The sequence below is a fragment of the Marmota flaviventris genome, chromosome 9, assembly GCF_047511675.1.
Source record: "Marmota flaviventris isolate mMarFla1 chromosome 9, mMarFla1.hap1, whole genome shotgun sequence".
Lineage (NCBI taxonomy): Eukaryota > Metazoa > Chordata > Mammalia > Rodentia > Sciuridae > Marmota > Marmota flaviventris.
In genome coordinates this window covers 58268657-58296254 of record NC_092506.1, presented here as the reverse complement: position 1 = coordinate 58296254, position 27598 = coordinate 58268657, and the positions used below count along the sequence as shown (strand labels likewise).

At 38.9% G+C, this 27598-nt stretch overlaps 2 protein-coding genes and 1 non-coding gene across 3 annotated transcripts; all 3 read left to right on the top strand.

The window, feature by feature from the left end:
- The first annotated feature begins 815 nt into the window (after positions 1-815).
- Positions 816-1757, top strand: LOC114098508 (olfactory receptor 52H1-like). The gene has a single exon (XM_027942758.2). It carries the CDS (start codon positions 816-818, stop codon positions 1755-1757), a length of 942 nt encoding a protein of 313 aa, XP_027798559.2.
- On the top strand, positions 1170-20408 carry LOC114098496 (olfactory receptor 52H1-like). The gene is made up of 3 exons (XM_027942745.2): positions 1170-1250; positions 18417-18494; positions 19431-20408. The coding sequence occupies exon 3, from the start codon at positions 19461-19463 to the stop codon at positions 20406-20408; it is 948 nt and encodes a 315-aa protein (XP_027798546.2). The 5' UTR covers positions 1170-1250; positions 18417-18494; positions 19431-19460.
- Positions 15672-15778, top strand: LOC114098645 (U6 spliceosomal RNA). The gene has a single exon (XR_003583756.2). It is a non-coding gene; the product is annotated as a U6 spliceosomal RNA (small nuclear RNA).
- Positions 20409-27598: the final 7190 nt, after the last annotated feature.

The window sequence follows — 27598 nt, the reverse complement described above, 5'->3', positions numbered from 1 at the left end:
TTCTGTTTTGGAGGCATTGTGAGACTCACTGATCATCACTGATCTATAAAGCTATCTCCCCAACTAGCAAAGGGAACAGAGATCCTCTAAGGTTTCCAATATTGCCTGTGAAGTCTTAAATCATACTGAGCTCACTGCTTGTTGAGAAGGGGGAATGCTGTTCCCTTGTCCCTGAATGTTCCCTGGTAGATGGCATCTCAATAAATATACCTCCAAATTTGAACCATATTTCAATCATTGAAGTAAAAGTTCCCACATCACCCCAGCCCTGAAATGTGCCCCTTTTTCTTCTCTTTTTGTTATTTTTTTCCTCCTGCTTTCATATAACAAACTTCATCATATATAACAGTTTTAGTACTATTATTATTATTATTATTATTATTATTATTATTATTCTCTTTCCATGTCCTCCCTCTTCTAATATTTTTTGCCTTTTGCTTCAAAATTGATTTTTTTTGCCCTAAGAATGAGGGCGCAATTTAAATAATCCACAATGGAAAAGAAAGTTATTGATGTATAATCATAAAAAATCATTGACCCCCAAAATAGCTATATCATAGGGTTTATTAGAATATATATATATGTATATGTATGTATATGTATGTATGTCAATGTATAAGACTAGTCAATCCCACAGGTGCCAGCTCATCATCCCTGGGAGAGTACATGCTTCTAATGCAGGAACCCTGAATGTGATAGTTGCAGTAACCAACTATTTTCAGCTCCACAGTAGAATTGGCAGATTTCATAATTCACACTGACAGCTGGTTTGTCCTTAGGGCTCAAGAACCAGTGGATCCCAGACTGAAGAGACCATGTATAACTCAAGTTGTTACAACCCAAGTTCCTTCATCCTTCTTGGAATACCTGGCCTGGAGCACTTCCACCTCTGGATTGGGATTCCCTTCTGTGTCATCTACCTTGTGGCCATTGTGGGCAACTGCATCCTGCTCTACCTCATTGCAGTTGAACGCAGCCTCCATGAGCCCATGTTCTTCTTCCTGTCCATGCTGGCCAGCACGGATCTCATCTTGTCCACTGCCACAGTGCCCAAACTGCTCAGTAACCTCTGGCTTGGCTCCCAAGAAATAACCTTCTCTGGTTGTCTCACACAGATGTTTTTCCTGCACTTCAGCTTTGCAGTGGACTCAGCTGTCCTATTGGCCATGGCATTTGATCGCTATGTGGCCATCTGCTTGCCCTTGAAATACAACACCGTCTTGACCCCACAGGTGATCATCAAGCTTATGGTGAGCATTGTTGTGAGGAGCTTCTCTATTGTCCTGCCAGATGTGTTTCTTCTAAAACGCTTACCATTTTGCAGGACCCGCATCATCCCACATACATACTGTGAGCACATAGGTGTCGCTCGGCTTTCCTCTGCTGACATCTCTGTCAACATTTGGTATGGATTTTCTGTACCTCTCATGACTGTCATCTCAGATGTCATCCTTATTGCTGAGTCCTATGTCTTCATCCTCCGTGCTGTCTTTCAACTCTCATCCCTGGGTGCCCACCAAAAGGCCCTGAGCACCTGTGGCTCCCATGGGTGTGTTATCCTCATGTTTTACACACCTGCCTTCTTCTCTATCCTTGCTCATCGCTTTGGGCATGGTGTCCCTCGGAATATCCTTATCCTATTTGCCAACTTCTATGTGGCCATCCCTCCTGCCCTAAATCCTGTTGTTTATGGCGTGAAGACCAAGCAGATCCAGGAGAAATTTATTCTTTTCATCACTTGGAAGAGGCTACAGTGAGTGGACACCAAAGGTGAAATTTAGATTAATTGATTTTTTGAAATTTCACATAACATAGAAAGACACAAAATGAGGGTATACCTCTTAATAATTTAAAATTTAAGCATTCTACCCTTGTAAAGAATATAAGGAAGTGGAAAAGTAGAGAAAGACAAGCCATTTAAATTTCTGAAACATGAACTCTTTTCTTTAATACCTTGCCCCTCTCTCTCTCTCTCTCTCTCTCTCTCTCTCTGTGTGTGTGTGTGTAAAAGCTGATGCTGGATGCAGCAGAGCCAAACTAAGGTTCATATTATTCTTGTTGCTAATTTTGAAGATATTTGAAGAATAGATATTTCCCCAGATGCAACTCATCCTGTGGTTTTGAAATAAAAGCAAAAGTCTTCTGCCTTCCTTTGTCAGGTAGTTATCAACATTCTCTGCTATAATCAAACACTATGTTTCAAACTTTGGTCCTGATAACATACATTATTATTACTTTTTCTTAAATTCTCTACTTGCTTTATTTTTTCCTCCCCATCTGGGAAAGCTTAGAGGTACATATTTTTGTACCCATTTTTCTTAATTAAATACACAAAGAAATCCAACACTTTTAAAAAATATCCCTTAGATTTTATTTTATGGTTTAAGATTAATAATTAAAAATATGTTTGAGAGAGTAATATTATTTAATTTGTTTTTGAATAAGGAGTCACAGACTTAACAAAATTGTAGAAAGATGCTTAAAGGAGGATCCAAGCACAGAATACAGATTTATATGATTCTGAATTCTGAACTCTTTTTTTTTTTTATTTTATTTTTTTTTTTTATTTTTTATTTTTTATTGTTGGCTGTTCAAAACATTACATAGTTCTTGATATATCATATTTCACAATTTGATTCAAGTGGGTTATGAGCTCCCATTTTTACCCCATATACAGATTGCAGAATCACATCAGTTACACATCCATTGATTTACATATTGCCATACTAGTGTCTGTTGTATTCTGCTGTCTTTCCTATCCTCTACTATCCCCCCTCCCCTCCCCTCCCCTCCCCTCCCCTCCCCTCTTCTCTCTCTGCCCCCTTTACTGACATTCGTTTGTCCCCCTTGTATTATTTTTCCCCTTCCCCTCACTTCCTCTTGTATGTACTTTTGTATACCTCTGAGGGTCTCCTTCCATTTCCATGCATTTTCCCTTCTCTCCCCCTTTCCCTCCCACCTCTCATCCCTGTTTAATGTTAATCTTCTTCTCATGCTCTTCGACCCTACTCTGTTCTTAGCTACTCTCCTTATATCAAAGAAGACATTTGACATTTGTTTTTTAGGGATTGGCTAGCTTCACTTAGCATAATCTGCTCTAATGCCATCCATTTCCCTGTAAATTCTATGATTTTGTCATTTTTTAATGCAGAGTAATACTCCATTGTGTATAAATGCCACATTTTTTTTATCCATTCATCCATTGAAGGGCATCTAGGTTGGTTCCACAGTCTAGCTATTGTGAATTGTGCTGCTATGAACATCGATGTAGCAGTGTCCCTGTAGCATGCTCTTTTTAGGTCTTTAGGGAATAGACCGAGAAGGGGAATAGCTGGGTCAAATGGTGGCTCCATTCCCAGCTTTCCAAGAAATCTCCATACTGCTTTCCAAATTGGCTGCACCAATTTGCAGTCCCACCAGCAATGTACAAGTGTACCCTTTTCCCCACATCCTCGCCAGCACTTGTTGTTGTTTGACTTCATAATGGCTGCCAATCTAACTGGAGTGAGATGGTATCTTAGGGTGGTTTTGATTTGCATTTCTCTGACTGCTAGAGATGGTGAGCATTTTTTCATGTACTTGTTGATTGACTGTATGTCCTCCTCTAAGAAGTGTCTGTTCAGGTCCTTGGCCCATTTGTTGATTGGGTTGTTTGTTCTCTTATTGTCTAATTTTTTGAGCTCTTTGTATACTCTGGATATTAGGGCTCTATCTGAAGTGTGAGGAGTAAAGATTTGTTCCCAGGATGTAGGCTCTCTATTTACCTCTCTTATTGTATCTTTTGTTGAGAAAAAACTTTTTAGTTTGAGTAAGTCCCATTTGTTGATTCTAGTTATTAACTTTTGTGCTATGGGTGTCCTATTGAGGAATTTGGAGCCCGACCCCACCGACTGTAGATCGTAGCCAACTTTTTCTTCTATCAGACGGCGCGTCTCTGATTTGATATCAAGCTCCTTGATCCATTTTGAATTAACTTTTGTGCATGGCGAGAGAAAGGGATTCAGTTTCATTTTGTTGCATATGGATTTCCAGTTTTCCCAGCACCATTTGTTGAAGATGCTATCCTTCCTCCATTGCATGCTTTTAGACCCTTTATCAAATATAAGATAGTTGTAGTTTTGTGGATTGGTTTCTGTGTCCTCTATTCTGTACCATTGGTCCACCCGCCTGTTTTGGTACCAGTACCATGCTGTTTTTGTTACTATTGCTCTGTAATATAGTTTGAAGTCTGGTATCGCTATACCGCCTGATTCACACTTCCTGCTTAGCATTGTTTTTGCTATTCTGGGTCTTTTATTTTTCCATATGAATTTCATGATTGCTTTCTCTATTTCTACAAGAAATGCCGTTGGGATTTTGATTGGCATTGCATTAAACCTATAGAGAACTTTTGGTAATATCGCCATTTTGATGATGTTAGTTCTGCCTATCCATGAACAGGGTATATTTTTCCATCTTCTAAGATCTTCTTCTATTTCTCTCTTTAGGGTTCTGTAGTTTTCATTGTATAAGTCTTTCACCTCTTTTGTTAGGTTGATTCCCAAGTATTTTATTTTTTTTGAAGATATTGTGAATGGAGTGGTTGTCCTCATTTCCGTTTCAGAGGATTTGTCGCTGATATACAGGAATGCCTTTGATTTATGCGTGTTGATTTTATATCCTGCCACTTTGCTGAATTCATTTATTAGCTCTAATAGTTTCTTTGTAGACCCTTTTGGGTCTGCTAGGTATAGAATCATGTCATCTGCAAATAGTGATAATTTAAGTTCTTCTTTTCCTATTTTGATGCCTTTAATTTCTTTCGTCTGTCTAATTGCTCTGGCCAGTGTTTCGAGAACTATGTTGAACAGAAGTGGTGAGAGAGGGCATCCCTGTCTTGTTCCAGATTTTAGAGGGAATGCCTTCAATTTTTCTCCATTCAGAATGATGCTAGCCTGAGGCTTAGCATAGATTGCTTTTATAATATTGAGGTATGTTCCTGTTATCCCTAGTTTTTCTAGAGTTTTGAACATAAAGGGATGCTGTACTTTGTCGAATGCTTTTTCCGCATCTATCGAGATGATCATATGGTTCTTATTTTTAAGTCTATTGATGTGGTGAATAACATTTATTGATTTCCTTATATTGAACCAGCCTTGCATCCCAGGGATGAATCCTACTTGATCATGGTGCACAATTTTTTTGATGTGCCTTTGTATCCGAGTGGCCAGAATTTTATTGAGGATTTTTGCATCTAGGTTCATTAGAGATATTGGTCTGTAGTTTTCTTTCTTTGAAGTGTCTTTGTCTGGTTTAGGTATCAGGGTGATGTTGGCCTCGTAGAATGAATTTGGAAGTTCTCCCTCTTTTTCTATTTCCCGAAGTAGCTTGAAAAGTATTGGTATTAGTTCCTCTTTAAAGGTTTTGTAAAACTCTGCTGTATACCCATCCGGTCCTGGGCTTTTCTTAGTTGGTAGTCCTTTGATGGTTTCTTCTATTTCCTCAATTGATATTGGTCTGTTTAGGTTGTCTATATCCTCCTGACTCAATCTGGGCAGATCATATGACTTAAGAAATTTATCTATGCCTTCACTATCTTCTAATTTATTGGAGTATAAGGATTCAAAATAATTTTTGATTATCTTCTGTATTTCTGAAGTGTCTGTTGTGATATTGCCTTTTTCATCCCGTATGCTAGTAATTTGAGTTCTCTCTCTTCTTCTCTTTGCTAGCATGGCTAAGGGTCTGTCGATTTTGTTTATTTTTTCAAAGAACCAACTTTTAGTTTTGTCAATTTTTTCAATTGTTTCTTTTGTTTCGATTTCATTGATTTCAGCTCTGATTTTAATTATTTCTTGCCTTCTACTTCTTTTGCTGTTGTTTTGCTCTTCTTTTTCTAGGATTTTGAGATGAAGTATGAGATCATTTATTTGTTGGTTTTGTCTTGTTTTAAGGAATGAACTCCAAGCAATGAATTTTCCTCTTAGAACTGCTTTCAATGTGTCCCATAGATTCCGATATGTTGTGTCTGTGTTTTCATTAATCTCTAAGAATTTTTTAATTTCCTCCTTGATGTCTTCTATAACCCATTGATCATTCAGTAACCTATTGTTCATTCTCCAAGTGATATATTCTTTTTCCTTCCTTCTTTTATCGTTGATTTTCAGTTCCATTCCATTATGATCAGATAGGATGCATGGTATTATCTCTACTCCTTTGTATTGTCTAAGAGTTTCCCTGTGACATAATATATGATCTATTTTTGAGAAGGATCCATGTGCTGCTGAGAAAAAAGTGTAACTGTTTGATGTTGGGTGGTATATTCTATATATGTCAATTAAGTCTAGGTTATTAATTGTGTTATTGAGTTCTATGGTTTCCTTATTCAACTTTTGTTTGGAAGATCTGTCCAGTGGTGAGAGAGGTGTGTTGAAGTCTCCCATGATTATTGTATGGTGGTCTATTAGACTCTTGAACTTGAGAAGAGTTTGTTTGATGAACATAGCTGCACCATTGTTTGGGGCATATATATTTATGATTGTTATGTCTTGTTGGTGTATGGTTCCCTTGAGCAGTATGTAGTGTCCCTCTTTATCCCTTTTGATTAACTTTGGCTTAAAATCTATTTTATTTGATATGAGTATGGATACTCCTGCTTGTTTCCGAAGTCCATATGAGTGATATGATTTTTCCCAACCTTTCACCTTCAGCCTATGTATGTCTTTTCCTATCAAATGCGTCTCCTGTAGGCAGCATATTGTTGGGTCTTGTTTTGTGATCCATTCTACTAGCCTGTGTCTCTTGATTGGTGAGTTTAAGCCATTAACATTTAGGGTTATTATTGAGATATGGGTTGTTCTTCCAGCCATATTTGTTTATTTATGTTACTAAACATGGTTTGTTTTCCACTTTGATTATTTTCCCCCCTTTAGTGTCCTACCTCCCACTGTTGGTTTTCATTGTTATTTTCCATTTCCTCTTCCTGTAATGTTTTGCCAAGGATGTTTTGAAGAGATGGTTTTCTAGCTGCAAATTCTTTTAACTTTTGTTTATCGTGGAAGGTTTTAATTTCATCTTCCATCCTGAAGCTTAATTTCGCTGGAAACACAATTCTTGGTTGGAACCCATTTTCTTTCAGTGTTTGAAATATGTTATTCCAGGATCTTCTAGCTTTCAGAGTCTGTGTTGAAAGATCAGCTGTTATCCTGATTGGCTTACCCCTAAATGTGATCTGCTTCCTTTCTCTTGTAGCTTTTAAAATTCTCTCCTTGTTCTGTATGTTGGGCATCTTCATTATAATGTGTCTAGGTGTGGGTCTCTTATGATTTTGCACATTCGGCGTCCTGTAGGCTTCTAGGATTTGGGGTTCTGTCTCATTCTTCAAGTCTGGGAAGTTTTCTCGAATTATTTCATTGAATAGATTGCTCATTCCTTTGGTTTGAAACTCTGTTCCTTCCTGTATCCCAATGACTCTTAAATTTGGTCTCTTGATGTTATCCCATATTTCTTGGATGTTCTGCTCATGGTTTCTTAACAGTCTTGCTGAGCTGTCTATGTTCTTTTCAAGTTGAAATACTTTATCTTCATTGTCTGATGTTCTGTCTTCTAAGTGTTCTACTCTGCTGGTAGTATTCTCAATTGAGTTTTTAAGTTGGCTTATTGCTTCCTGCATTTCTAGGATTTCTGTTTGTTTGTTTTTTATAACCTCTATTTCCCTGTATAGTTGATCTTTTGCTTCTTGGATTTGTTTATGTAATTCATTGTTGAAGTGATCTTTCATTGTCTGATTTTGCTGTCTGATGTCTTCCTTGAGACTCCAGATCATCTGAAGCATGTATATCCTGAATTCTTTATCTGACATTCCATCAGCTGCAGCTATTACCTCTTCTAAAGTTGAGTTGACCTGCAATGCTTGTGGTCCTTTCTTTCCTTGTCTCTTCATACTGTTCGCGTTCCTTTCTTCTTGGTGAAACTGTTGTGCTATTGAATTTTCCCCCTATATATTTATATTGGTCTTGTATAGTTGCAAAGTCTCCCTCGCAGGCGCGGGCGGCGGCTCTGCCCCTCCGCCAATTGGGGCAATGTGCCTACCACGCCGGCAGGCCGCTGGGCCTGCTCTGCCAGTCGGTAGCAGGTCCGCCGTCCTTGCAGGCGCGGGCGGCGGCTCTGTCCCTCTGCGGGCCGCTAGGCTTGTTCTGTCGGTGGTCGCCGTTCTGTCTACTTTGCAGGCGCAGGCAGCGGCACTGCCCCTCTGCAGGCCTCTGGGGCTGTACTGCCAGTGGGTCGCAGGTCCGCCTACTTTGCAGGCGTGGGGGGGGGGGCGGCACTACCCTTCCTCAGGCCACTGGGCCTGTTCTGTCTCTCGGTTGCAGGTCTGACCTGTTCTGATGGTGGTCTCAGTTCCGACTACCTTGCAGGCGCGGGGGGGAGGGGGCGGCTCTGCCTCTCAGCAGGCCGCTGCTCCTCTTCTGCCGGTGGGTCGCAGGCCCGCCTACCTTGCAGGAGTGATTGGAAGCTCTGTCCCGCTGCGGGCCACTGGGCCTTTTCTGTCGGTGGTCACCCTTCCCCTACCTGGCAGGCGAGGGGGGTGGGGGGCGGCTCTGCCCCTCAGCAGGCCGCTGGGCCTGTTCTGTGTTTGGTCCCAGTTCTCTCTACTATGCCGGCGCAGGGGGAGGGGGCGGCTCAGCCTCTCAGCAGGCGGCTGCTCCTCTTCTGCCGGTGGGTCGCAGGCCCGCCTACCTTGCAGGAGTGATTGGAAGCTCTGTCCCGCCCTGGGCCACTGGTCCTTTTCTGTCGGTGGTCACCCTTCCCCTACCTGGCAGGCGAGGGGGGTGGGGGGCGGCTCTGCCCCTCAGCAGGCCGCTGGGCCTGCTCTGTCTTTGGTCCCAGTTCCCTCTACTATGCCGGCACAGGGGGAGGGGACGGCTCAGCCTCTCAGCAGGCGGCTGCTCCTCTTCTGCCGGTGGGTCGCAGGCCCGCCTACCTTGCAGGAGTGATTGGAAGCTCTGTCCCGCCCTGGGCCACTGGGCCTTTTCTGTTGGTGGTCACCCTTCCCCTACCTGGCAGGCGAGGGGGGTGGGGGGCGGCTCTGCCCCTCAGCAGGCCGCTGGGCCTGCTCTGTGTTTGGTCCCAGTTCTCTCTACTATGCCGGCGCAGGGGGAGGGGGCGGCTCAGCCTCTCAGCAGGCGACTGCTCCTCTTCTGCCGGTGGGTCGCAGGCCCGCCTACCTTGCAGGAGTGATTGGAAGCTCTGTCCCGCCCTGGGTCACTGGGCCTTTTCTGTCGGTGGTCACCCTTCCCCTACCTGGCAGGCGAGGGGGGTGGGGGGCGGCTCTGCCCCTCAGCAGTCCGCTGGGCCTGCTCTGTCTTTGGTCCCAGTTCCCTCTACTATCTGAATTCTGAACTCTTCATCTAATTACTTCTTGGGATCCTACTCACACTAATGCCTTACAAACTCTCCCATGACGAGTCCGGCTGGGCAAAATAACCAGGAGGTGACAAGCAACTTGAAGGTTGAAGCAGGAACTGCTTTATTGAGGGGAAACTCAGCGGGAACTGAGCGGGAACTCAAGGTAGCAGGCACCCAAGGTAGCGGGAGCCGCCTTGTTTCAAAACAGCAGAGGTATATATACCTAACTCATTACACACAGCTTGACTCAATTAGCATCATCCAGTTACAGCAATCAGCCAATAAGGAATCTCTACCATCTTAATGGCTTGGTGGCGTTGCCTCGCAAACCACTCCTCCTGGCAAACTGCCAGGCGCCATCTTGACTTGATTTGCGGTCCCCAACACTCCCAGATTATTTTCTCCAAAAATGATCTGGAAACTCACTACGTGTCTCTGTACCAAGTGTTCTTTCCCATCTTCCTTCATGATAAATTGCACTATTAAAAATAGGAATGCTACTGCCTTAGAACTGCAATTTGCCTTTATTTCTCTTATGATGCCATCTGACAAAATTAACTCAACATACCTGATATACAATCGGAGACATGATAAGTTGTGGTATAAAAGTGTATTAAGAATTGTAATGCAAAATAATAAGAATGATAAATTGAACAATTGAGTCTGAAGTTTCTATTATTCATTCTGATGAATATAAACATCACTTTCTGACCTTTATTATGACATGGAATTTGACAGAGCTTTAGTGTATTACCTATCTCTCTGAGAGTATTTCATAGTCTTTTTGAAGGATTTCCAACCTGTTCCTTCTAATGCACTCTATGAAAGCCATAATGAGCATTTTATAAGTTACGTGTGATTGGGTCACCATTACCTTGAAATTTTTCAGTGATTCCAGGTCCTCAGGACTATGCTTGAATATTGTCCTCCTTTAAGATGATTGCAGGACAAGGAAAACTTAAATGAAAAGAGCAAGCTTTCATAAAACTCCAAGTGTTACATTTTAGTTATATTTACTTATACTTAATTTATGTTTATTTACAATTTATAGCAGTTCCTTGCATCTTTGAGAAAGTAATTCCAGAAATAATCTTTTTATATTGCCATACCCAGTGTCTTGTGATTGTACTTAATATAAAATTGGTATAAATTTCCAATGGGGTTGGGTGGAAGCCATCAATAGTCCTCTTGGGAAACTGCCTTAGGATAAGACCATCTAGATCCCAAATCTCCACTCAAAATAAAGGCATGTTTTAAATCATAATAAATATATATTTAAAAATTGAAGGAAATAATGAGTAAAATTGGCATTCTGACATAAAGATCCTATTTGTATGTGTGTATTCAGATATATTTTTTTCTATCTGAAATGTTGGTGTAGTGGCTCAGAAGAGGCTCATATAGGAACTTTAATTTTGGCATTATTAAAAACTATCACTTATTTTCTTATGTGTTTTTCTATCCAATACCTGTTTCATATATTTCTTGAAGGCTGAAACATAGTCTTTTGTATTTTTTTTTACACTCTGCCCAATGAAAATACCTAATGCCCCTCATGTTTTTAATGTTTTTCAAGTATATTCAAACACCAACAAAACTCTTTTCTCTCAACTATTGTTCATGGCCTTTTAAATAACTGTTGATAGCTAGCATAGATTTCACAGTACATTATTTTAGCCATTGTTTTATTTCCTAAACTCACCATCTCTCTTATATACTCAGCTGAAAAATATATTCAGGGTATCTTGGTGGAGTTAGCTCTGTATTTTGAAGAAGTTGCTGAAAATGTCCCAAAAGGCTAGAATGATACAATTGTTGATAATTGAATTAAGACCACATACCCACCATTACTTGCCTAGTTTCAGCTTCACAAATATGTACAATTTCTAGACACTGTTATTGGCTTGGTGCCTCTTATTTAGGCTTCAATTAAAAGTCCTTCCTTGCTGGGCATGGTGGCTCATGTCTGTAATCCCAGTGGCTTGGGAGGCTGAGGCAGGAGGATTGTGAGTTCAAAGCCAGCCTCAGCAAAAGTGAGGTGCTAAGCAACTCAGTGAGACCCTGTCTTTAAATACAATCCAATATAGGGCAGGGGATGTGGCTCAGCGGTTGAGTGCCCCTCCCCTGAGTTCAATATCCTGTACAAAAAAAGAAAAAAAAAAGAGAGAGAAAAATCTTTCCTTGAATACTGTATACTATAATACGATCTCTTATATACATTCCCATCGCACATGCACTTTTAATTTTAGGACTATCAAAGTCCTGATGAGATGATTACTGTTGTATTTAGTTTTTAATGTCTGATCTCCATTAGTGCTGAGGACCAAGTTAGCACCTGCCTTGTTCACTATTGTATTCCTATTGAATGCAATTGTGGTAGCACATAATAGATGCTCAATAAACGGATTAAAACAAATGAGTTTTAGCCTGGATTTATAATTCAACATAAAGAAAAATAAAATTCCACAGCACCATGCTGATTCACCACAGAGGCAAGATGAAGAATGCCAACCAAGATTGGCCAGTGAAGAAACCATCAGAAAGAGAGTCCTCTTCACAACTGCAGAAATGCCAGGCACTGAAAAATGTCTCCAGGGCATTGTCATCTAAGGATACAAGGGGATGTATTTCAACTCACTAAGATTTTGATTCAATTATGGTACCAGTGGTATTACAACATGTTACCCTAAAGTGTGGTCTGTGGCATGTTGAATACTTTGAAATACCAGAAATTAGAAGGACCTCAGAAATAAGTCTCCTCTGCTCTTGTCCATCTCTCTTTTCTTTATTTCCTGTTTATCCCCAGAGAAAATGTCATAGAAACTAAAATTCTTCTTTCTCAAGGAAAGCGTAGAAACTAAAACTCTCCCTGGAGGAAAGACATAAAACCTGGAGAGGTTGCTCATCTACCTCACCTGAAAGGAGGATCTAAGACCTTAATTTCTGAGGACTTACTTGGAGGGAAAGGAATGTTACACAGACTAAGAAGAATCCGAATCAACAGGTGTCATTAAGATTCCCCAGCTAGTTACCATGAGATCCTACCTTTTTTGTCCAATCACATTTCTACCCAGCTGTCCCTTCTTCATTGAACCTGAATTTAAAAATGCAGTTTTCACTGAGTCTTTGGATCTTTATTTCTGAAATCTCCCGTGACAACTAAAAATCAGATTGAATGAATATGATGTTTTCTCTTAACAATCTGCCTTTTGTTTTAGCGGTGTTGGCCATCAACATTGGAATGGATAAGAGAAAGAACCTACATATTTACATCTTTACACTATGGTTTTGGATTCTAAGATACAAGCTTTCACTAATATTAGCAGAGGAATACGTTCCTAGTATAGGGAGTGTTAATTTGTTTGAATCACTGGGGCTCATAGGTCTCTCTGGCTCAGAAGCCCTCTCTTCTAATTTGTCTTTCATCCCAGGAGAAGACAAGGGAGGTATTTTTGTGCTAAACCCTCTAGGCTCTGTTTTTGTTCGTCCCCACTGTGATGTGGATCCCACATCTGTTCCTTTTGTCCCTCTGTCTGTCCTTCCTGACCTTGCCACTTCTGTCTGTGGACTGCCTTTGACCTACTTTATTTTATACCCTCTGTTCCTAATCGTGCCTTTGCAAAAACAATTCCAGGACCAGGACTTCCGAGGTATGACTTTGTGGGGAGTAGGGGAGAACACTTGGAGGAAGTAAAAGCTGGTGCAGAGGGGGCCTGAGGAAGAAGAGCAAAGGAGGTGGGGAAAGGGGAGACTCCAAGAAGTAAGAAAGGCCTAGGTTAAAACGTGAACATAGTTCTAGAGCTTATGCTTACTGAAGAGAGTAGAATCAAAGAGGAATGCCTAGCAAGATATTCATTCTTTCTTCCTTTTCAAAATAAATTTTGTACTAGGAATTGAACTCAGGACCTCCTATTTACTAGGAAAGTGCTCCACCCTTAATCTATACTTCCAGCCCATTTTGGCTTTTTATTTTGAGACAGGGTCAAGTGAAGACTCCAGGCTGGTTAAAACTTGTGATCCTCCTGTTCAGCCTTCTGAGTAGATGGATTACAGGCATGTGTCACTGGAACTAGGAGGAACTTAATTCTGAGTCCTTTACACTAAATTACCTAAACTATTTTTAGATTTTTCTGGAGGTCAAAAGTTCTAATGCTAATAATATGAGAAATGTTTAAGACAATAAGTAGTCATGATATATTTAGGATGGCCCATTCCAGACTGGGACTAGCCATCTGATGATTGACATCTGAAAGTCCAGCTCAGAGACTTTTCATTTAACTCCTAAGTATAAGCATGTGCTTATATTTGTGAACACGTATATGAAGGAGTGTCTGTTGTTTCTTGGGAAGATGAGGGCAAGCACCAACAAGCTCATTTCCCCATTCACACCATGGAGCAGCAAACATACAAAATGGGGTGAGGACTTGTCTTCTGGGATGAGTCTTAAAGGCAGTTCTCTGCAATTTATAGACCAACCACGGGTGCCCATTATTTTTAAGGAGGTAGAAGTAAGATCATCGTATCAGTGCATCTAAAATAAAAACCAGCCATAAGTTATGGTACTTTACGTTAAAGATATTACTGAAAAATGTGTCTTGTGTTTAGTGTTGAGTGGGACTGAGCTAGAATATAGAATGTGTCATGACATACTTTTAGTCTTGGGTGTGAAGAGAACAACACTCATTAATCAGAGATCGATCAATAAGTAATAATGAGTAGAATATTTGCTAACGACAAAAACCAGGATTGTGTGATCAAAGAGATTGTGATCTAAGACAAAGACTTATTAATACATTAAAGAAAATATACAGTTTGTGATATCCAGGAAGATTGAGTAAATCATGGAAATGCAAAGCTACAGATCTTTTGTTTTATTTAGAACTTTGAAGGTGGGTGGGGAAGGTAATAATTTCTCACATCTTCCTGTGTCCTTACTTCCAGACCATCTTTCAGTGGGGTGTAGTGACAATGGATTCCTTTGGTGAAAGTCTTCATCAAGTTGAAGATACATGAATAAGGGAAGCAAGTTCCCATGCTCTTTGAGATCTTTTCGTTTCCCAGAAACGTTTAACAGCACTGGACACTGCTCTGTGTTATTTTATGGTAGGCTATGCAGGGACATTTGGGAAAGAGTGAATGGCAGGGTAGTGAACCTGAATGAACTGTATTAATTGAATGATGAAATGAATTAGTGTGGAGTCCCAAGGACACTCCTATGCTAATTTCTTCACCCTATACTTATTGAAAACTATTCTAAGAGAACTTACTTCTGTCCTATTAAAGTTTACTGTTTATTACATGAGAAAGCTAATAAACCAAAACTAAAATAGTGCAGTAAGCATTCTGATTCAAGAAGGCAAAAGGCCTCATGAGTTCTTAGGAACATTTCTAGTTTGAATATTTGTCAGTAAAGCTTGTTGAGGATGGTAGGTGAGTGGGAGTTAGCCAGTAAAAAAGAGACAATTAATTTAGCTGAATATCAAGATCAAACACAAGTGCAGGATTTCAGACAGAAGTATTTCCAAAATGTGAAGGTTAAATTGGGGGTGACATAGTTGATGGACCAAAGTTATCTCACTTTTGACGTGGGAGAGGATTCTGTGAGCTCTTCCAATTAATACTCTTACTTGAGGTGGGGTGTTAACATGATGCTTAAGACCAAGCAAAGAAAATAACTGAAGTCCTTTAGAGTGTCATGTAGGAACTCTATCCTACCATGATGTCAATAATGTCCTGGTTAGGTCTAGAAGAGTTTTATGCAAATTCTTCAGGTATGAGTTAAGTATTGGAGATGTAAAAAAGTGGATGCTATTCACCCAGCCAGTTAATGTGTTTCCAAGTAACATAATTTGCTGCCCTTGGTGGATAGCTGACAGGTGGGCGTATTTTGATAACTCTTAAATTATTTTCTAAAATTGTGAGACAAAGCAGAATCAAAGAAAAAATAAACAAATGAGCAAATAAACAAATAAAAAAAAACTTATTAGGAAGTTCATGGAGATGAAAGAGCTTTCCAAATTTTCAACACCTTTGTTTGTTATTTCTATCATCCTTCTAACAATAGGCAAGATCTACCAGTTCCATCTTTTTATATGTCAGAAGTTCAATCTCTGTTGTTACCTTAATTCAGACTGCGAGTATCTACTTCTCTACAACATTCTATAATTTACTGCTTATAAATTGTGTGATGAATACAAATTAAGAGTTAAATATATCATTTGAGTGAATGAAGCATTTAGGCTTTTACAAAATATTTACAATAAAATTTTAAAAATAAGTAGAGAATGCTTACTTTAGCAGCTCATATACTAAAATTGGAATAATACAGAGAAGATTATCGTGGTCCCTATGCAAAGATGACATACAAATTTGTGAAACATTCCATGTTTTTAAGGATTTAAAAATCAGCATACTACAGTGATGTGACTACATCATTATTTATAACAGCTCAATTCACAATAGCTAAGCTATGGAAACAAAGTAGGGGCCCTTCAAGAGATGAATGGATAAGAAAACGTGGTGCATATACCATTAAAGTAGAAGAAATTATGACATTTGTTGGTAAATGGATGGAACTGGAGACGATCATGGTAAGTGAAATAAGCCAATCCCGAAAAAACCAAAGAATGTTCTCCCTGATATTCGGATGCTAACTCACAATAAGCAGCAGGAAGAATATAAATTCACTTGATTAGACAAAGGGAAATGATAGAAGGGAAGGGAAAGGAAATAAGAAAGAGTAGAATGAATCAGACATAATTTTCCTATGTGCATATATGAATACCTGACCAGTGTAACCACACATCTTGTACAACTACAAAAATGGAAAGTTATACTCCATGTATGTTTGATATGTCAAAATACATTCTATTGTCATGTAAAACTAAAGAGAAGAAAGGGAAAAAGAAAGAAATAAGGGAAGGAAGGAAGAAAGGAAGAAAGAAAGAAAAAGAAGCAAGCATAGAGGACTTTTAAGCTTTCTGTATGTTTGGAAATCAACCGTATTCTAAATAAATTATTTGCTTTTTATAAATAAGAAGATAGGGCTAGTGATATAACTTACCACTGTTCTTGTATGTGGGAAGCCCTGAGTTCAACACTCAGCCCTGTAAACCCACATACACAAAGATATATGCTTCGATTGTCTTGTTTAAATTTTTGACCACTTCTACTTATTTCATGTAGATTAGTGTATTTGTTTCTGGTTATTCAATAATCATAACTGTTAATTTTTATTTTTTCCTTTCAGTTTCTATATTGTCCCTTTTCCTCTCCTTAGATAGCATGGGGTGCATGTGTGGTAGGGTGTGAGAAAGGGAAATTCCACACAATTTTGTGGTACTAAGTGGGAACCCTGGATCCTGTGTTATGGGCTCTTGATGAAGCTTCTCGGTATATTGGTATATTGGCCTCTCCTGTAACTAAAGCTTTTGTTAATGAGGGGGAGCTTTCTTTGAGTAACACACAGGTGAAATCCACTGCTGACTTCATCCTTGCCATTTCTTCCCATCTGGAAGTGATAGGTTTTCCATTTTCCTTTTCTCTCTAGTTGCAATAGACCTTAGACCACATCCTCATTTCTCTTGGAATAGTAAGAATATACTTTCAAGTTCACTGTATTTAAAACTTATGATCCTTCTGCTTGGCTTTCCAAGTTGCTAAGATTACAGGTATGCACCACCCTGCTGAGCTAGTCTGCCTTTCCTTCCTTCCTTCCTTCCTTCCTTCCTTCCTTCCTTCCTTCCTTCCTTCCTTCCTTCCTTCCTTCCTTCCTTCTTTTTTTTCCTTCTTATTTTCCTCCTCCTCCTCCTTCTTCTTCTTTTTTCTTTCTTTCTTTTTTTTTTTTGACACCAGGATTGAAGCCAGGGACACTTGAATGGAAAGTATAACTTTCCATTCTTGTAGTTGTACAAGATGTGTGTTACACTGGTCATGTATTCATATATGCACAGAGGAAAGTTATGTCTGATTTATTCTACTCTTTCTTAGTGGCAGGTAAGCCAAAAGGAGTACACCAGGAGATATATTTTAAATACTCTTTTAATTTTCTCTCTATATATTCTGGCTCTTTTTTCAACCCCTCCCCAACTTGTAATTGCTAAAGGAAAATGCATTTGAATTAGGAGCCCGATGCAGAGGTCTTGGTGCCACCTAATGATACATAGGCTAGAGCAGTCACTGAAGGGATAGCAATGAGTGGATGTAACACAGAGATACTTAGAGGGTGAATACTTGTGATAGGATAATTGTTTAGAAGATGGGGAGGGTGTTTGTGAAGAAGATATGATTAAGATAGAGTCAAAGTTTCTAGACAAAAACACTGTGATGTGCTGTCATTTGTTGAGTTATATAACAATGTAGTAGAATCAGGGTTGGTGCAAGAGACAGACAAGTGGGGTAATTTGGAATATTCTGAGTGGGGTGTACCTGTGGGACTTTTAAGTGAAGATGGCAGGCATAGGATAACAATTGTGTGACTGAGGAGAGAGCACTGTGTTTAAGACCATAGACTTCAAAATGTTCAACATAGGGGTCTCAGTGATAAGTCACAGGATTTGTGAAGATCTCCCAGATGAAGTTTCTCACCAAGAAAGCAGTTAGATATACACAGAACACTGAAGAATTTCAACACTCAGGGGACACAGAGAGAGAGAGAGAGAGAAAAAAAGATTGACACCAAGTTTAGAGAAAAAGAGTTTCTATCATGGTACAAAAGAGTTTTGGAAAAAAGACTCAACTGTTTTAAGAAAGTTTTTCCAGAATGAGTCATTAAGTGGACTAGACTGGGAAGAATGCCACTGGGCAACTTTGCCTGGAGTCCAGGCTATCCATCTCTTGTTTTTCTTCTTGGAGGGTTGGGAGAAGGATTTGATCATCTTTTCATGAGGCAAATCTAACATAATAAGTCATCAGACTATACTCTTTTATTTTTATCTTTTCTTTTTTCTTTCCTTTTGGTACCAAGGATTAAATGGAGGAATGCTTAATCACTGTGCCACACATCCTGTTTACGTTTTATTTTGAGACAGGTTCTCTCGTTAAATTGCTGATGCTGGCTTCGAACTTGTGATCCTCCTGCTCAGCTTTACAAGTTGCAAAGATTACAGGTATGCACCACCCTGCCCAGCTAATCTGCCTTCCCTTCCTCCTCCTCCTCCTCCTCCTCCTCCTCCTCCTCCTCCTCCTCCTCCTCCTCCTCCTCCTCCTCCTCCTTCTTCTCCTTCTCCTTCTTCTAAAAACAAGTATTGAAGCCAGGGGCATTAAACCACAGAACCACATTCTAACCTTTTTAAAAATTATTATTTTGATATTTTGATATAGGATGTCATAAGTTGTTTAGAGCCTCACTAAGTTGCTGAGGCTGCATTTGAACTCAAAATCCACATGCCTCCTGAGTTGCTAGGATTACTAAGCCTGGCTAAACATAGTCTGCCTTTTCTTGAACATTATTCTGGACTAGGAATGTCTGAAGGGCAGATTAAGTCATTGAAAAGTTAAATTTTAGGGAAGAGTGTTTTTTTCCTCTTTATGTTGGTGAAGTTTTCTTTAACAGTAATGAGAACCAGGGAAGATGGCTTAGTGTGAGGGAGAAGCAAGAAAGAAAAGAGACCCCCTGTTTTACCTAAGGATTTAGACATTGATCCTGCCTTTGTTAAGCACCTTGTGATCCTACATATTAGTTATGGCATTTCTCTAGGGCTGGGAATTCACCTTGAACTTTGCTCCAATTCCTAACTAGCAATTAAGTGGGTCTCTGCCTAATATTATCCTATGCACACATTTTCTTAGAGAATTTTCTGAGTTGTTGATACAGAGGCAAGACTATTTAGTTTTGTGACTTATGTCTCTGGGACAATGTTTAAATATCACTTCTATTATGACTTAAAATTGTGTCTGAAAATGTGGCAGACATTTACTAGCAAAGAGAAGAAGATAATTAATCATTTCCGAGAAATGAAAGTGAATGGATACTATTGGAGAAACCTCAGAGGTTAATTTCTATTGAAGATGATAACCAAATATCATAAAATTTTTATTTTCAGTTTCTGAGATTCCTCCAACCTACGATCATAATGGTGGCATTCAACATGAGCAGCTTCAATCCAGGCGTGTTCATTCTGCTTGGAATTCCAGGGCTGGAGCCCTTCCATCACTGCATCGGGATTCCCTTCTTTATTATCTACCTTGTGGCCCTGGCAGGAAACAGCGTCCTCCTCTACCTTATTTTCACGGAGCGCAGCCTCCATGAGCCCATGTTCTTTTTCCTCTCCATGCTGGTTGCTACAGATCTCATCCTGTCTAATACGTGTGTACCTAAAACATTGAGCATCTTCTGGCTGGGTCCTCAGGAGATCACCTTCCATGGATGTCTTACTCAGATGTTTTTCCTCCACTTCAGCTTTGCCATGGATTCTGCTATCCTGCTGGCCATGGCATTTGATCGCTATGTTGCTATTTGCTTCCCCCTAAGATACTCTGCGATTCTTACCCATCAGCTTATTACTAAGATTGTGATGGGTATTATCAGCAGGAGCTTTTGTATCATCTTCCCATGCATCTTCCTATTAAAGCGACTACCTTTCTGCCGAACACTCATCATTCCCCACACGTACTGTGAGCACATAGGTGTTGCCCGGCTCGCTTGTGCAGACATCTCCATCAATATATGGTATGGATTTGCTGTGCCTGTGATGACGGTCATGTCAGATCTGATCCTCATTGGTATCTCCTACACTCTCATACTTCATGCTGTCTTTAACCTTCCGTCCTGGAATGCCCGCCAAAAAGCACTCAGTACGTGTGCTTCCCACATTGGTGTCATTCTTACATTCTACGCCCCAGCCATATTCTCCGTCCTTGCCCACCGTTTTGGTCACAATATTCCTCACTCCTTCCACATACTTTTTGCCAACCTCTATGTGACTTTCCCTCCTGCCATCAATCCAATCATCTATGGGGTGAAGACCAAGCAGATTCGGGACAGAATCAACCTCCTCCTGTCCCCTAAAGGGAATCAATGACATGAGATTGAGGGCTTGGCAAAGACAAAAAGTAATACTAGTGATGTGAGGGTTTTTTCCATTTTTTAAAAAAAGCTGATATTTCCATAATATTGACTTCAATTTATATAAAATCCTAGAAATCCACTATGGGTAAGAGAAAGCAGTAAGAAAAGATTTGTATGTGAAGAGAAGCTAAAAATTGAAGATGTTTTCATGCACAGATAGATTAGAGGGAGATCTTTGTCTCATATTCAGATAAAATATCCAAGACATATAGGATAGCATATTGATTATATATAAAATAGAAGATTTTTATAAACAAGTTAAAAGTAATGAAAAGCCTCATAATTTGGGTTATCTTTGTAGAGCACATTGAAGCTGAAAGTTGGTAAATGTAATATGGGATCATTACACTTTCTAAAGCATCCTCTGGGAAAATTAATCCGCTAAAGCAACTGTTTCCAAACACATAGTGGATACCTGAATCACCTGAACATCTAGGTGAAAATGCCAACTCCAGGCTCTATTCTCCGGCCATGGACTTTTGCATTCTTTAATAATCCTCCAGGTGATTCTGATACCAAGATCCTGGCTCCTTTCATGTCAGAAAAGTCATGGTCTTTCGAAAAACCTATAAACTTGATTCTTGTAATAATTTATGGGGGGCTTAAAGGAAAGACAGCACTCCTGTATATTCCCCATAATTACTTCTTGTCTAACATTATTCATGCATCCTAAAACTTCATATAATCTCATAAAATCATAAAACTTCATAAAATCTTATATCATTAAAATATTTATTTTCTGTATTTGTTGCATTATCTTTTTAGCTTGGGTCATTCTTTCTTGAAGATTTTTCTCCTTTGGCAGAATGTTTGTTTTTCCTCTCACAAAACTAAACAATCTTGTCAATATTTCTGGTGAATGTAGTGTATATAATAGATAACCCTATAGTAACTTGATAGGGCAGATTGTGTTTTCTATAATGATCACAATGATATTTTCTAGCTTCTGTGCTTTTCTGCAAGGTGTACATCTTGCCATCCCACGTCAATGGATTCTGATCTTTCTTCTTGAATCTGGGCTGAACTTAGTATATCTTTGAAAAATGATATCCACAAAAGTGATATTTGGGGCTTCGTATGTTAGTTTAATAAAAGTCTTCACATAATCCACCATGGTTTATTCAAAGGCTTGATATTAGTAGACTCCTTCTTAGCCCTAGTTACTAGGCTGTGCAAATCCCAGGTCACATGGAGGAGCCATTAATAAATATTCGAATAAATGTCCCCAATTGAAATCCCAGACAGCAGACAACAACAACTACCAGCATATCATTAAGTCATCTTGCACATCCAGTCTAATTGAGCCTTCAGATTGCTTGTAACTAAAATATGGAATGTATAAAATATGCCTAATGCTCTGTTGTATTTGGCTAAGGAGATTTGGAAGTAGAGTTTTGAAAGTGCTAACACTGATTTTATGCCACATATGATAAGGTACAAATAAAGGGATATGAGATAATAATCAAATTGTTCAGTGTTGAATCAGAATTTAGGGTAGATACTAAAGAGTCAAGCCTAGCTATGTTGTAATAAATGTGGCTTTTTCCACCCACAGCATCTTCACAGGAGGAAAAATTCTCCAAGTAAAAAAATGCTTTAGGGAGTTGTATCATCTATAGATCAAGTTTGTAAGAATATTGTTTACTAGGAATACAGAAATATTTAAGGGTGTGCCTTATAAATATTTTCTACTAGACAAAGAACTTCTATGAATCTTAGCATTATTCTCCCCTGACATGATAACTCTCAGCCACAATTAGGCAGTGGACAATCAGGGAGATATTTGTGGGTGTGGCTTTTGTCTAAGGATTAAAACTATAAAATATTCATAGATTTTTAAAAAGAGAAATCCAAAGATGAAACCACCATCAGTTTCTACTTAAAGGGGCATAGTCTTTTGAAAAGAAGTTTTTGAATCTTCAACTTCTTCAGGCAGATAACATGCTGAGAAAGTTACTCAGGTCATTTCTCATTGAAAAAAAAAAAAAAGACATAGTCTACTGAGGCAATTGTCCATAATCCTTTCCAGGAAGGGGGCTTGGGTCCTTATTGGTAGGTAAGAGACAGACATGAGAGAGAAGTGGATACAGTGAGGTTAAGGAGATAATGCCACAAACTTGACCTACTGTGCTGACCCCACATGGTTTCTTTCAGATAAGCAATTTACTTCACCCCTGCCAGAATGAGGTCAATTGGATATGCACATTATTTAGTAAACAACATGTCATCTGCAGGAGAGATGCAGGCCCTAAAGGATCCTCCTTGCTGTTAAGAACACAAACTACCCTGAAGTGGAGGATTTTATGATCTTTCCACAGACCGACCACATTGCAGAACTCAGGGAGATAAGATGATAAGAGGCAACACTCTTAACCATAAAATTTGTAAGAACATGTTCCCAATTAGAGCCCCTCAACATGCACCCAAATGACTCAGAGTTGCCTGGATCTTTCACATGTCATTATAATAGTAAAATCTCCCCTCCATGGGGTAAGACCATGTGCAGTGAGGACGTGGAAGTCTGATGCAATCCTGTTATCAAAGGTCAACTGGTGGACACAGGCAGGACTTTTCTGGAAACTTCTCTGAGATGCCCAACAAAATTGGGGAGCAGGAAATATACACTGTCCCTCTCCTTTCCCAGGGGAACCACTTTTTCCCTTGAGAGTGTCCCCTTTTTCCTTTACCTATCCCTTCTAATAAACTCTTGCTACTATGTGTGTTGTGTCTGAAATTTTTCTGGCACAGTAGCAAGAACCAGTGACAGATGACATCCTTGGTTGCTTTGTCTCTGTAGGTGGCCTTGCTCTGTAACATTTATTCATAGAATATTGTTACATTTTGGACTGAATTTTAAAATTATAATGACAAGTGATTTAATACCTCGCCTGTTCTTTGACCTATAAGTATCTATTGCAGGCATCCTATCTCAGTATCACTATCCTATATGGCTATATAAAGGTCAGAATACTCAATTATTTACCTTACAGGACTTCAGTTTGAGAAGAACTGCATTCAAAGAACTGTGTACAGGGAACTGAAAACAAGAACTTACTTTTTAAATTTCTTGATTGACATATATCAATTGTACAAATTTACAAGATACAAGGTGATATTTTGATTCATGTGTATACTGGGTAATTAATTTATTCATCAAGGTAAACTTTTTTTCACTTCTTTATGATGAGGATATTCAAATTTTTTTCTTCTAGATATTCTAAAATAAGACATTGTTGTTACTAAATTCACCCTGCTGTGCCTTAGAATACCAGAATTTATATCTTCTATTTGTCTGGAACATTGTAACCAGAGACTTGTGTTTGCCCACTCCTTCTTTCCCTTCCTCATCCAGTTTCAAGTGATAACTGTTCATTTCTCAAATCATATGAAATGTGTGCTTAAATTAATCTCATAATGGGAATGAGAGTGTACGTCTTACGGAAGAGATATATCCATGGATATTGGACATTGAAGGAGATATGTATTATTATTGCCAGAGGATGCACTTTCACAGGATACATCTTCCAAGCATGTACAAAACAATATCTTGCATCCCATATACTTTCCTGTAATAGTATCTGCCTTCCCAGGAGGTACAGTCTAATTCCCATCCCTTCTTCTGGGTTGACTTAACTGATTTCCTTGAAAATGAATATGATATACTGAGATATTTGAGGCAGTGTTGTAAGAAAACTTATAACATCTTCATTGGAATCTTTGAATATTTACATTTTTGACACTTTCAAGAACACAACCACTGTGTGGTGAGAATTCCAAATCACAGGGAGAGGCCATGTGGTGGACAGTCCTGGCTGAGCTTCCAGTTGACAACCAGCATCAATTCTGGTCAAGCTTAGAGATGATTAGGACTCTATCAAAAATCTGATTAGCCAGCTGAGAAAGAGAAACCAAGTGAGAAGTACCCAATGGATGCTAGAAAATTCACAAAATCAAAGGGAATGATGACAAATTCTTTTAAAACCACTACATTTGGAGGTAATTGTATGAATAAGAGATAACTGGGAAAATTGGATTCTTAGGACTGTGATCTTTTTCCAAAAATCTTGAACTATCTACCTCAGCTATTTAAACATCTCAAAAACTCTCACAATTTGTATTGATTCAAATACATTCAAATCATTATTAATATAAATTGAGCATATTTAGTCTTGAGCACATCACCTACTATTGTCCACTTACTTTTTCTTGAATCACAATCCAGTCTTTGAACTTCAAGCATTAATAATACATTGAACTTACTGGCTTTTACAGTTATACATTTTTGCTTTATTCTCTTTTCCTAATTCTCATACTTGCCAGCATTAATATTATGATCCATTCTTAAAATTAATCTATAATACAAGCATTCTCTCTCTCTCTCTCTGTCCACCTGTCTCATTTCTTCCCTGTCTCTCTCACACATACTTGTAAGCACTTTCTTGTAGCAATGCAGCCTCCATACCTAAACCTAACTTTGCAGCTACTATGTGCTGTGCCACAGAAATGGGTTCAGCAATTTCCTTCACATTCATGAATTATTGATTTTCACTCAGTTGCATCTGTCCCCATCAAGATAAATACCTGATAACATGTCTTCCACCTTAATATGTTTCTTTTTTTTAAATTTTTTTTACAAAACATTACAAAGCTCTTAACATATCATATTTCATACATTAGATTCAAGTGGGTTATGAACTCCCATTTTTACCCCAAATACAGATTGCAGAATCACATCGGTTACACATCCACATTTTTACATAATGCCATATTAGTGACTGTTGTATTCTGCTACCTTTCCTATCCTCAACTATCCCCCCTCCCCTCCCCTCCCCTCCCATCTTCTCTCTCTACCCCATCTGCTGTAATTCATTTCTCTCCTTGTTTATTTTCCCATTCCCCTCACAACCTCTTATATGTAATTTTGTATAACAATGAGGGTCTCCTTCCATTTCCATGCAATATCCCTTTTCTCTCCCTTTCCCTCCCACCTCATGTCTCTGTTTAATGTTAATCTTTTCCTCATGCTCTTCCTCCCTGCTCTGTTCTTAGTTGCTCTCATTATATCAAAGAAGGCATTTGGCATTTGTTTTTTTAGGGATTGGCTAGCTTCACTTAGCATAATCTGCTCTAGTGCCATCCATTTCCCTGCAAATAATGATAATTTAAGTTCTTCTTTTCCTATTTTTATGCCTTTAATTTCTTTCATCTGTCTAATTGCTTTGGCCACTGTTTCGAGAACTATATTGAATAGAAGTGGTGATAGAGGGCATCCCTGTCTTGTTCCAGATTTTAGAGGGAATGCCTTCAATTTTTCTCCATTCAGAATGATGCTAGCCTGAGGCTTAGCATAGATTGCTTTTACAATGTTGAGGTAAGTTCCTGTTATCCCTAGTTTTTCTAATGTTTTGAACATAAAGGGATGCTGTACTTTGTTGAATGCTTTTTCTGCGTCTATCGAGATGATCATATGGTTCTTATCTTTAAGTCTATTGATGTGGTGAATAACATTTATTGATTTCCGTATATTGAACTATCCTTGCATCCCAGGGATGAATCCTACTTGATCATGGTGCACAATTTTTTTGATGTGTTTTTGTATCCGACTTAATATGCTTCTTGACTCCAGATTCTTTCTAGCTATTGCCTTCAATTTTATATTTTCCTTTGCAGTACAGCTCCTTGAAAGAATTGTTTATATCCACTGCTTTCAATTCATCTCTTGAACTTTCTCCTTAACACATTCCTACCCAAATTTTATATTAATTACCACTGCATTATTCTGTTTTAATTTGTTGCTAAATAAATTGTTGCTACAAGGCGTCCTATTCCTCTTATTTTTTGAACTATTAGCAGTGTTTTATATGCTTTTTATATTATTATATGCACATTTCTTCCTTTTAAAATTATGTTCTTCCCTTAGCTCCAGTGAGTTTTTTCCCTCCACTTCTTTATATCTACCTTTTATTTGTCTTCTTCACTGTTCCTTTGTTTTGAGTCAACTAAACATTAGGGTTTGATCTTCGGTGCTCTTTATGTTCATTCCCTATCTCTTCATCTCATTTGGCCTCAAGGCTTTAAATTACTGCCATGCTTCTGCTGATGATGATCTGAGAGCCTATATTCCCACATGGACATTTTCTCTGAGCTCCTTCTTGTACTTCAACAATTGCATCCATGTCATTTCCTTTGCAAATTATGGGGAAAGTCAGCACCTTCACATTGAGCCATAAGTAGCAGGAACTCTGATTAAGTATTAATCACCTTGTATAATTTGATCAAGAAGAGAATACAAGAAATTACCCTAGTAAACATACAAACACGTGAAATGGAAATAAAGAATCAAGTTCAAGTTCCCCATAGAGAAATGCAAATTAGACAAGTGATCATGGTCTTGAAAGTAGCTAGTATGTGATACTAGATTTGGCAACAAAAAGAAAATGCAAATTCTGACATGAGCTGCATTACTTCAATTCTGTCTTTATTCCAAGACTCCTCCCTTTTTCCTGAGTTGCTTTTCCCCAAATTGTGGTACAGTTGGTTAGATTTTTTTTTTTATCTCAAGGTTGGGAACTATTAGTGCTTTAGTATAGGTTGATGGTGACTCCTTCTCCTGTAAATCATTATGCCTAGCATTTAAAAGTGGTCCTGACATGACTCTTGGTGTGTCTTGCTAGGGATCTTATCTAAAAACTCATCCCTATGTTTAGCAGCTGGGACCATTGGTGCTCTGAGCCAACTTCAGCCACTGTGGACCCCACATAGAAGCAGACCTCGGGTGCAAGAAATGTGCTACCTGTGCTGGATCAAGCCTTCTCTAATGGTGGTGCAACTTCCTCACCCAAGCCACTCAGATTCATATGCTATCATTTCTAGAAACACCCTCACAGACTCAAAAATAATGCTTTATCTTGTTTCTGGGTTTTCATTCCAACTAAATTGATGCAAGGATCCTGCATAGAACCCAAACCCTAATCGTTTCCCCAGAGTTAAGAGTTTGATTTTTCCATTCTTTTTGTATAGCCTCCTCCAACTGCGTACAGTGGCAATTGCAGTTTTCAGAATTTCAGCTTTCAGGATTCAGTATTCAGGATTTTAATCTTTTGAGATTGTGATTGAAGGATTTTAGACTTCAGAGATTTTCAT